Raw genomic sequence first — 12,345 nt, forward strand, 5'->3', positions numbered from 1 at the left:
AGAGTTATTGGGGTTCCAAGGCTATCCATAATTGACAGGTTGCATTGTTTGGTACAAGTAGTCTCTCTCCAGAATTGGTGAGTATTTGACAGGCCAGAAATGCACTATAGCTTTATTTTATCATCTTTTATACTTCTGGTGGAAGAATCCCAAGCTCCTAGCCTAGAGGAGAAAAAAAGTCTAAATCCGGCCCTGCCCAGAGCAGAATTTATTATTTATTGAGTGTCTAATTTTATGTATGTAAAAACACCTAATATTAGATTTCATTTGTATGGTCACTTCTAGTCTGTAAAAATGAAAACTATTTTGTTATATATGTTTGGTAAATGCAGAAAATGCATCTTGATTCTTCAAAAATGATACATTTCTGTGCTCCGTCTTTGCTCATGATTGTGAATTGATTTCAGTCCTCTGTGCACATCCAGACCCTCTCCCCATTTTTCATTGCAGGTTTGCTATTGGTGGCAAAACTTTTTTCGTTTGTGTTAAAATTGTCATTTGGACGCACTTGTAAAAGGGTGACAATGCAGGATCACAGGAGACGGGACAGAGGGTTGTCACTAGGGATGAGTGAGCGAGTTTTTAAAACTCAATCTCGCTGTGAATTCGGCCATTCTTGCTTACCAAAATTGTAAGCGAGAACGACCAGTGTAAATTCACCAAACAAGATCAAATGTAAAAAAAAAATCTCATCTCAGTGTGCAAACCCCGGCACTAGAGGTTAAATGGGGACAAGTCTCCCCATTCAGAACCTCTAGTGCTCTCTGATTGGCTGAGGAAAGCTTGTCCCCATTTAACCTCTAGTGCCGGGGATCCCACACAGGATTCCCAGGGCTGCATGAACGAATGTAGCGCTGAGAATCCACTGCGATCCCAGGGCACTAGACGTTAATTAACCTTTAGTGCCCGGGGATTGCAGTGGAACTGCAGATGAACTCTCAATTAAGAGTTCATCTGCAGTTCAACTGCGATCTCTGGTTAATCATCACGATGCCAGGGATTGTAATGATTTCCTCGATCTTCCGATGGTTTTGCAAAATCCGTTCGCCGAAATTTCATGGACCCATCGGAAAGTTGAGGAAATTTTCGCGAGAATGCCAGAGGCATTCCAGCTCATCCCTAGTTGCCACTCAATAATAGGAAATGCCTGGAAAATGACCTTGATGTCATAATTACCATGTAATGTTTTAGCTTTTAAAATTGTTCAAAAATTATTTTCAAAGTTATATAACGAGGTAAATCTTACATGATGTTTTAGTGATTGGGTTTACATCTACATGGTTAGCATTGACCCCGCTAGTCTTATGGATGGCAGTACACAAAAAAAAAAAAAAATTGACTCAAGCCTGTATGTAATAACTTTATTTTCAACTTAAAAAAAAAATCATGCATGCAGATGGAGGAAAGCTGAATATTAGTCTACTGAACTCTGTCCAGAGTGATGAAAGCTTTATATACACAGGAGCGCTCTCCTGTGGAATGCTCATTAATAACTATTAGCCACGTTGTCCAGTTCCAGCCCTGGAGGGCCACATAAGTGCCATGATCATTTTCTTACCATTTGTGGTCTAGTTGTAAAACAATAAATCTGGCAATCACTGAAACATTTCCTGGTGGAGAAACTTCCAGTTCCATGTGTTTCAATGGCAGCAATTGATTCTGCACTAAGAAATGTTTCAGTGAATATCCGATTCCCTGCTTTATAAAGAGACCCCTTAGTAACCATATTTTACAGAATTTGCAGTTTGTTAAAGCCTGGCTGTTAAAGACTGGAGCTGAACAAGCCTAAACCAATAGTTTAAAAGAATAAATGTCATTATATTAAAAAAAATGCTAAAAACTGAAGTTTGGTACATGGCCAGCACTGCACCTTTGCCCATATTTGTTGAGCAATTTCCAGCTTTTTTGTTGCAGGTTAAACTGTGATCTTTGGTGTCCGTTGGCTATTGTTCTTTACATATTACCCTTTTAAAGCTATACAGTATATTTCACACAATAGAGGAGTCAAATAAAAAAAAAAACAGCTACAAGGGAGTGCATGAGGGTGTTTGAAAGGGGCTCAGAGAATGATTTAGAGCCCTTTAACTCTGTGTTACCTGTTTTTAATAAATGCATGGTGATTGTGCATTGGTATTTGTTTTTTATGTTACCCCAATGCACATCTTCAAAAAAATGAAACCTTTGCTATAGGGAACCAGTGCTTTGTGCTCCACCGAATAATGGAGTGCAGGAGTGCTGGGCCCTAGGTTCAGATCTTGGCAAGGACTCTGCAAGGATTTTGCATACATTTTCTATGTTCATGTGAGTTTCCTCTGGGTACTCAGGTTTCCTCCACACCTCCAAAAACACCCAGGCTAATCTGTTCCCCAAAATTTGTCCTCGGTACATATGGAAAATACGCAGCCAAACCAAAATGTAGTATGAGCTGTCAGCTACTGGGTGTGATAGGGATGTGTGGAATGAAAAATTAAAAAAATAAAAACAAAATAAATAAAGAATTTAAAAACAGAGCACAGGAACATTTTTAAATTTATTTTGCCTTATTATTTGGTCTACAAAGTGAATAAGATACCCTAATGCAATATGGAAAGACAAACTGGTATTTTGGTATTCTGAGAGTGACATGGAAAGCCAAGGGTTTATGATTTAGCAGAAGTGCACTTCACTGTCTGAAATATTGAAACATTTATATGAGGACAAAAATACAATATAAAATCCAGTTTTCAGTTTTCCATTGGCACACCCATGTGCTTTCACATTTTCAACTAGTAATATGTTACTGTTCACGTAGAATGACAGTTCTTCATGTGAGTGTAGTTAGGTAGGTAAGGGGGGTCAGTGGTAACAGACATGGCAACCTCACCCCCTTCAATAAAATATTAAAGTTGTTTTTCAGACTTCTTTAAAAGGTATAAACAGTCCATAGATGCCCGTCATGACACCGTCTTAGTAATGGTTCAACACTTCCTGGCCTTCAACTCACGTGCCATCTGACAGAGGGTACACGGCCCACAGAATGTGAGACACACACAGTCATTGCAGATACTTCCCTGTAGGACAAAGCAAAAGAAAGTAAAAGTTAGACATTGTTAGAAACTATTTTAAAATGAAAAAATAATAAATCATAGTTGCTCAAAATAAAGGAATTTAAAGCTAAATTACGGGTAAAATTAAGAAATTGCCTATATGACACAGTCTGTCAATAACACACATCATACTAATATTTGTCTTGCCTATCTTTTATACTTTCTGTAGCAGATATAGCTGTGCAGCAAAAGTATCAGGGCAGCTGTCAATCAATGAGCAAGATTTGTACAAATTCTACAAAATTGTACAAGGCTACAGTTGTATTTTTTAAACTTGAATTTAAAATTGGTAATCCACAAATCACTATACATATCCCTAAAATATAATATAAATAGTAAAAATAGAGAAATGACTGGGCACATTATACTTTAGTCTAATTCATACCTCAATGTGGTATCGCTCCCTTATGCCGGTACGCATGGCCAAAATGGCACCTCCAACAAATGGCAAGCAGCAGCACTCCCCGTATTCTGAGGCTACCTTGCACGCCAAAATGCAGGGGACAAATGTTCCACAAAGGCCTGAAGGGTAGAAGAACTTTGAGTTAGTGAAACAAAGTCAAGAAAATAGATTGACAAATACTGTGCATCACTTAAGCCAGAAGAGGAGCCGAAACCATGGATCAGCAAATCTGTTGGTGGTGGAGACTATAGCACACAAAAAAATGTTACAGGAGCTACAAGGGGATACTTTTTAATTTCAATATCCAAGCTAGAATTAAAAGTTGCTAAGTTGCACTTCCCCCTACTGTGACTTTAGGATGCCATTCAAAATATACGTTGCTTAACCATGGTGCATGCTTAACCATGAAGGAGTCTTAAAGTAGAGGAACCAGCTTTTCATTTGAGCACCCAATTATGCAAAGAGGAATTACAATTACAAGATTTTCTTTCCAAATTACTAAACTAACCTGAATGTCGCATATGTAGATTGCATACAAAGCAGTCTTTAAAATAGTTTAGAGGAAGTTGCGAAAAAGGTTTTATGAGATTACAATCTAGGAAGTCTATGTCATTACGTGTGTGATAATGTATTTTGTAATGTTCGGAGTACAAATTAATATTAATCAGCTGTTTTCAAGTCTACATGGACCGCCCCACACATTTACCAACCAGTTCAAGTTTTTCAGATATTATGTACTGGTAACTATAGGAGTATTGTAATGTCTTTATTAAGTAAAAGTATAAAAATATAATATATACATATATAAAAATAGCATAAAAAATATCAATAAAAAATTTAAGAATGAACAGCAACCCATCTCATTAACACGTCATGGAATTTGCCATACGTTGCGTTAAAACACGTGTTTCTACTATGCATTAGTGGGAAAGATTCTTAAGAGAAGATTCACTTTGTGCTGTATACAGGATGCAAAATGGGGAGGAATCATTAGAATGATTACCATAAGACAGGGAACCAACCCAAATAGATTACCAACCCAGATAGGGAAAAACAAACACACACTAGCCCAAAAAAATTACACATAAGTTAATGGATAGGCAAGTCTGATTAAACTGTGATAAATAATTCTTAAATGCAAGAATGAAACAAGTTCAGACCGGTGTGTCAGGGGAAGCACATTAGTAATAATAATCTTATCTAGTGATCTGAGCTGGCTTGCTGGAATAGACCAGACCCATTCATTACCATGTAACAATTTGTGTACTGCAGCCATTATTATGCTTTTTGAGTATATTGCTAAACCTAATAAATACTTACAGACGCCCATGTCTTCACAGCAGTCCATAACTTCAGAGTTCCATTGGCTGGTACTGGGTGCATAGCCCTGCATGGCCTGAGGCTGGGTGGTCATTGGGTAAGACATTGTATATCTGGAATAAAACACAAATAGGACATTAGCCATAAGGGTGGGGCATGGTTAATACGGAATGGATGAAATATTTTGAAATTAATGCAAATTAAGTATTTGTATTGTCAGATCAAACTGTGAATCCACTCCTGCCTACCTTTCCTATTGACATGCAAATAAAGTTACATATCTGGTAGTTCAACTGGAACTAGTTCAACTGGAAGAATGCAACATCTTCGAATGAAATGTTACTGGTAGTGATTGGCCACCCAACACTGTCATAGTGAGGAGTGCTCGGCCATGTAAAAGCTCCAGACTATGATGTGAGTGGTCAGACAAGCTTCTTCTCTTTTTTGCTTGAGAGAAATAGGTGGAAAGGCAAACAATTACCAAAGGGGCAAAATAATTTGGACGGCTACCAGACAAGTTCATTTCAAACAATTTGCCAATCACTACAAGAGAACCAGAGCTGCACTTAATATTAGCACTTACTGTTTTATATACCTTGTATGCTCAAATATAAATCAGTCCAACTATAAACCTGTACCTGCTGTCATCATGAGGCATTGGAGATATCCGAGAGCTCTGATTTTTGACAGCTGCAATCTTTTTCATCCCTGACCCAGGTGCAAACCATGATCTTTTTCTCCAAGATTGCAAAAAACAATCTTGGTTTATACTCGAGCATATACAGTAAAAACTCACATGTGATTTTTTTTAAAAATTACATTTTCGGTTCACATCAAATTTTTTACTGGCCTAACTTTTTAATACATTTCCCAAATGTTAAATATCTGTGAAATATCCTCAATAATCTGGCAGCTTTTAATAATATCTTTAGATTTAAGCCACCAAGTAGCCTTGGCACAATAAAGAACTACAAAATGTTTCTTTTTTACTGAATGGTATTTTAAAATAAAGGACCGCCCCAACCACTTTCGTATTTTGGTTTTTTGTTAGTTAATGTAGAGTTACGGCACGCCCTTTACGTTGCTTGTGCCTCCATTGGGTTACCTACCACACCCATACAGGGGAAACCACTCCCTTTTTTTTAACAGTACGTGTAGAAAGGAGATCAAAATGGGATGAAGCAATCCCAAGGTGGGTATGAACTGCATAAAACCTTGTATTGGAATTGATTCCATGTTCTAACAAACTGCACATTCTTACTAACCACCACTAAGCAGATGTAAACCTAACAAGCCCAAGTAATATTAAAGAACATTCACATTAAAGTACACAATATATAATAAAACAAATTTAATGTGAAATCACCCAACTAATCCACATAAAAAACATTAAACCAAATAAGCCATTGCTATGGATTGTTGCACCATGGAAATTCACATTAACCAATAAGAGATCTTTATAAGTGTAAATAAAATGAGTCAAGTCACAAGAGTACCAAGCTATAAAAACTCCACATGAAAAAGCAAACAGGAAACTTTTCATTATAAGTGTTTACTTTTAAAGCTCTGGAGAAAAGAAGAGCAAGAGATACATTCATCGTAATCCAGCAAAATACCAGATCTATATTCAAGATCCAAACCCTCCCTTGACAACAAATACAATTTCACATATATTTCAAACACAGAAAAGAAAATATGTGATGCAAATTAGAGATGCAAACTAAAATATGCTTTGGATGAGGTCCAAAAATAGTCAAGAATAGATTTAACATTTATGATATGCTTATTTGAGAAGTTTAGCATCTCTTGAGTCACTTTATGGGGTTAAAAGTTGGGGTGGTTGCCATGAGTATTAATGTTAAGCACATCAACTTTTAAAGCTGCTCTGCCTTTTTGAATTGATAGTCAATAGGTTAATGGAATGGCGCTGGTTTGCCAAACAGGTGTGGTTGTATTGTGGAGCGGGTTAGTCGTGGTCCATTCACATTTAAAGGGCAGCTCATACGTACAGAAAAGGCTTAAAAGAATTTAGTTTTAAGCCAGAAAGTGTCACACTTGAGGAATCCAAAAAGTTAATGTTTAAACAATATTCTCCAATAGTTACCAACACATTTCAGGGGTCCTTACCCGGGCAAGTTAGATATTGAGAATCATACAGACAGACAGGAGTGGTTGCAAATAATTGACCAAAAAACTGCTAAAAGGCACATTTCTGAATCTAGCCAAACACCATTCATTATTTTCAAATGATTATCAATCTATTAGCCCAAAAAATTCAATTGATAAAAAATCAAGCAAAATCATATATATGATCAATTTATAGTTAAAATGCCGTAATATAAAATTAAAGGGGCAAGACAAGTTTTTTCATCCATTGGCTAACCATTGTAAAACCATTTTTATGTCAATGATCAATTTTTTAATTAGATATAGATGTGAAAATTTATTAATGCCAATCACATATCTAACAAGTGGATGCCACATTAAATACATTACAAATATATTTCGAAAAAATTAATTATTATTATTGAAATATCAATTGAAAGTAATGTTGAGGGGAAAATTGCATAGGGTGTGTCCAGCATCACTTGCTGCATATTGCACCCTGTTTTGTTCTTCTATCTTATGAATAGATAAGGTTGTTTCTCTTTTAAGTGGAAAAACCATAGAAAAGAAATGAATTGAGCTTATTCATTTTATCCCATTTGGACAGAAACGTATTGAATGACTATGGAAATAAAGCAGCAAATCTCAGGGGAAAAAAAGCTAACACTAATACATATTAATAGTAATGTATTTATAAATACATGTTTAAATATATAAACTAATAGCATATTGATAGGGGTTACAGGTAGAAAAGTAAAAGTTCAGACACACCTAAGCCGCCAGATCTCAGGAGGAAAAAGTAAAAATAAAAAAATAAAAATGTTTAACAAAAAAAAAAAAAAAAGGATAGCATTAGATTGTGAACCCCTTAGAGAGACAGGCAATGATTATGGACATTGTAAAAATAATAATAATAGAAGAGGTATGTAGCATACTATAATACTAATATTTGGCCATCAGTATTAAAGCAGAGACACAAAAGGGATGATAAAAAAGTCAGATCCTGGAACTTACTTGTTCTGCAGCGGTGCCTTGAAAAAAAGATGCTGAATGACAAGTCTGCCTAACGTTAGGTATTTATAGAGCAGCACTCAGCCAAATCTGGGAGGATACAGCAGGTAATGTGACCTCAGGTTTCCACCACCTCCCTTCATTGTCACAGCCGCTCCCATGTCATATTTCCACCTTATCTCTGTATCACCTGCAAGGAGCTGTTCCCATTCCAACTGCTACTTCTCCGCCATGCCTACCCCGGCTCCTGCTGATTACTGGGAATTTAGGTTGCTAGCAACAGAAATGGAGACAAGAAATTCCTGACTTTCGGCTTTACAAGCCAAAGTAAATCTTAGAAATGTCCTTGTTTAGCATCTGAATGAATACCTGTTTCAACCCAAATTACATTTTGCCTTTTTTCTTATTCATTTATGCTAAATTTTTGTTTTTCTTACTTTTAAGAAAAGTAAAAAAATTTATTCTTTAAATTTTTTTGTTTCCTTTCATTTATATTCTGTCTTTTTTTTCATGTCTTTTATCAATCTTGTAACTTTTCACCTTTTTCTCGGTTTATTTTTTTACATTTCTGAATTCATTCCCTATTTATTATGATTATAAATAATAATATTAATAATAATAATAATAATATTTAGAAGATGGAAGAAGAGTGTAGCTCAGAGGAGAGTTCTTAAATTGCCACTGTAGTAGTTGTCAAGCCAGTTAGGTAAATTAAGTAAAAAAGAAAGAAAAGTTGTTTTTTTATGGCACACTTGTTTTGTTAAAAAATATATAAAATAAACTTTATTCTAAACAATGTGAGAAAGACAAATAATAACAAAACATACATGCAATACAAGATGACACCTATCTTCCCACTGGGGGATCAAAGTTGTACAGAGGGTATACCTATACCCTCTATACAACTTTGACCATCCCCCATACCCTCTATACAACTTTGACCATCCCCTATACCCTCTATACAACTTTGACCATCCCCTATACCCTCTATACAACTTTGACCATCCCCCATACCCTCTATACAACTTTGACCATCCCCTATACCCTCTATACAACTTTGACCATCCCCCTATACTCTCTATACAACTTTGACCATCCCCCTATACTCTCTATACAACTTTGACCATCCCCTATACCCTCTGTAAAACTTTGACCATCCCCTCTACCCTCTGTACAACTTTGACCCAGTGGGGAGATAAGTGTCATCTTGTATTGCATGTATGTTTTATATATTATTTGTCTTTCTCATATTGTTTAGAATAAAGGATTTTATATATTTTTTAACAAAACAAAACAAAAGCCGCTTTTCTTTTTTCTCTACCTAATTTATTATTGTTATTATTGTTTTTATTATTATTATTTGCCTGTATCTTCATTACCATTCTGTGGTTTTTGAATAAAATATAATGCCATAAATACTTAAATACTATACAATGTAAGTTAAAAACACACACACACTTATTGGAAAATTACCTAGTTGGAGATATATCCTTCTATACTGTGTATACTGAAAACATCCTGGGTGTGCCAGGCTTGGTCGATCTGTACACACTGCTAATATTAACTCATGGCTGTATTTTTAACTTTTATATTATCTTTACCATATATTTTTTACCTAACACTTAAAATAGAACCACAAACAAAAAAATAAATGGAACTGGACAAAAGGAGCGTATCATGTCCTTGATAGGATTTTTTGTTTTTGTCCCACCTATACCCGTTGCCTGTTGATTCTGTCCATAGGTGCCACTTGGAAGGGACAAACCATAAAACACATATAGTGAATGCATATACATAAATTTTCCTTAACTGTACAGTTTTACTTTTAAACTTTAGATTGTTTGATAATAATTATCATTTTGAGGGTAGTATGAAAAACTTCTAAATTAAGCAGTTGTTCCAATGACAACTTATTTTTCCTCTGAGTTTGCTGAAGCAACTCTTTGTACTGTGGTAGGCCTATCCCCACATTTTTTATATTATGTACCCTTTTTTTTATTAAATAAAGAAATAAACCCTGGGACTAAAGTGGAGAAGGTGGACAGGCTCCTGTGGCAACAATTTTTAACCCTTCCCAAACTGTAGACATCTTATGTGAGTTAGACATCTTATGAGAAGTTGGAAGAAAACTGTGCATGATTGCTGCTAAAACAACTAGATAAAAACTGTATAAAAGTTAACACTTCCGCCGCCGCGGTAAATAAGGAACAAAGACGCAGCAAGAGGAGGCTCAAGAGCCACATGCGGCTCCAGAGCTCCGGCGGCTCCGGCTCAGGTATTTTATTTCGGCCCAATCCCAGCTGACAACCCCCAGCTCTGGAGCCGCGCGTTGCCAGACAGCATTAGACCAGATCGGCCAGGGGTCGTTAGGCCGGAACAAACTACCGGCTAGCCTAAAGGCCGGAGTTTGCCCACCTCTGATGTACACTATTAAAAAAAAAAAAACACCATTTGCCATTGGTACATGTTGTTCCCCATGGCATTGCCCAGCTTTCACTACTTAAAAAATTTGCATCCCATTGACTTCATCGAGGCCTGAGTTTGCAGAATTTTGGCCAGGATTCGCCTAACTTCGTACTAATCCAAGCACAACTGTCACTAGATCTAAGTTCTAAGACACTTGGAAGTACCTCCAAAGCCAACTGGAAATTTGTTTTCATGAACATAGAAATGAAAAATTGGATGACCTAATGGCAATATTTTGCTTGTGCAGTTTAGGCAAAGGGACATAACTTCCTTTGCTGCTGGGAACAGAGAACCTGTACAGGAATATAGGTCACAGACGAGTAATAAATGCAAAGCTCAAAGTCTACTGTGATTTTTTTTTTCTGACTTCCCACGTCACATAGCTCAGGAAGGTATACATGTATATGAAGCAGAAGTTGGGGCACCAAGAATGCAAAATTGCTCATGCCTGTATTGTAAGGGAATGTACTTGTAATGTCATTCTGCACATATTTGGCTACAGGCCCAGAGCTAAAGATCAGACAACGTTCTGCACATAACGATGTTAAATTCTATATCATACGCCTTGTCATCATATTAGATATATGAAAGTATGATTTGTAAACTGAGTACCAAAGGTCAATCTTTATTTGCAGCTGTATATTCATATATAGCAATATATATACTTGGTGCAATCCTCTAATGTTGATGTTAGTTGGACTTGCTCACCTGGGTTCTGCTCAGCCCATCAATGTTTAAAGTATTGGCAGGGCAAAAAAAATGCCCAGAAATGCAGAGTCCTGACAACACCCAGAATTTTTGGGTGGTGTCAACCATGCTCAGTTGTCTTTTGCTCTAACTACACAAACTCTTCGCTGTTTCCCATTTCTACATAGACACCAATCATCCTGTAGTCTCAATATTAAAGCTACGTACACACGTACAATGCTTCTCGTCCGATAATAGGCTCAGGGCCCATATCAGACAAGAGTCTTGCGTGTGTACAGCGCTTGTCGTCCATTGTCCAAACGACCGTCCTGGCAGATCCACGGACAATGGACGACAAAAGATGATAATAGACGTGAAGGGGGAGAGTGAGCAGCGTGGTGTTGCTTAGTCCTTCTCCCCCTCCCCTCTTCATTGAGCAGAATGGTCCTGGATGTATTGTGCTCATTCATGCATCATGCAGTCCTTTGTCATTGGAAAGGATCGAGAAAGATCCTTTCCAACGACAAATATTGCACGTGTGTAACAAGGAGGGCTAATTAACAGAGGAAGTGTGCATGGGACAGCTCTGAATGTCTTATCAACCATTATTTGTTGGCACTTCTGTTATATACAGTTCCTTGAGTAGACATATACTTTAAAGCATAGCGCCAGGAAAATACCCACTGCATACGCACAAATATAACATTCCTATGGAACTGCATTTCTGTTTAGCTAGTTTAATGATTTACATACCTCCACCATACATTAAAAACCATTGCTTCCTAATTCAGATTTGCAACTTCCTGTGTTTTTTTGCCTTCTATGCTTTGGACAGTAAAAATTTTGTCACACTGAAAATCAGTGATTAACCAAGACAGGTGGCATTGGGAGCTATAAATGTGAACCAGGAAATGTTGGAACCTGGTTGAATCTGTTCCCATATATATTCAGCTGTTTTGAGCTTCAGGCAGATTCTCCTGCATGCAGATAAGTTTTTAGTATAATGTTCTGGTATGCACACCATATGCATATACACCATAAGCCTGGGAGAACCTGAGAGATCCAGCAAATCTGGAATGGATTTCCTAAATATTATTTGCTCTTAGTTGACAAATGTTTTAAATCCTGGACCAATCCAGGTTTGCTGGATCACCCAATTTCTCCAATTATAGACTATTTTCTCCAGTCTTGGAGATCTGTAATAAATCAGACTCCAGGTGAGCACCCTCTCTATAACTAGCCAGTATTTTGGGTCCTTTATCTTTT

At 36.8% G+C, this 12,345-nt stretch overlaps 1 protein-coding gene across 1 annotated transcript; it reads right to left on the reverse strand.

The window, feature by feature from the left end:
- Positions 1-2,517: 2,517 nt before the first annotated feature.
- LOC140341022 (cornifelin homolog B-like) lies at positions 2,518-8,052 on the reverse strand. The gene is made up of 4 exons (XM_072426520.1): positions 7,930-8,052; positions 4,810-4,922; positions 3,472-3,608; positions 2,518-3,050 (listed from the first exon to the last, which is right to left on the reverse strand). Exons 2-4 carry the CDS (start codon positions 4,913-4,915, stop codon positions 2,958-2,960), a joined length of 336 nt encoding a protein of 111 aa, XP_072282621.1. The 5' UTR covers positions 4,916-4,922; positions 7,930-8,052; the 3' UTR covers positions 2,518-2,957.
- Positions 8,053-12,345: the final 4,293 nt, after the last annotated feature.

Source organism: Pyxicephalus adspersus, chromosome 11 (genome assembly GCF_032062135.1).
Source record: "Pyxicephalus adspersus chromosome 11, UCB_Pads_2.0, whole genome shotgun sequence".
Taxonomy (NCBI): domain Eukaryota; kingdom Metazoa; phylum Chordata; class Amphibia; order Anura; family Pyxicephalidae; genus Pyxicephalus; species Pyxicephalus adspersus.

Bases quoted from the DNA above. Each gene is read 5' to 3' on its own strand.
- LOC140341022 (XM_072426520.1), bottom strand. From the start codon at position 4,915: ATGTCTTACCCAATGACCACCCAGCCTCAGGCCATGCAGGGCTATGCA. The intron at 3,609-4,809 runs GTAAGTATTTAT...TCTACCCTTCAG, and splicing joins CTGTGAAGACATGGGCGTCT to GCCTTTGTGGAACATTTGTC. The intron at 3,051-3,471 runs GTATGAATTAGA...TTTGTCCTACAG, and splicing joins GGGAGCGATACCACATTGAG to GGAAGTATCTGCAATGACTG.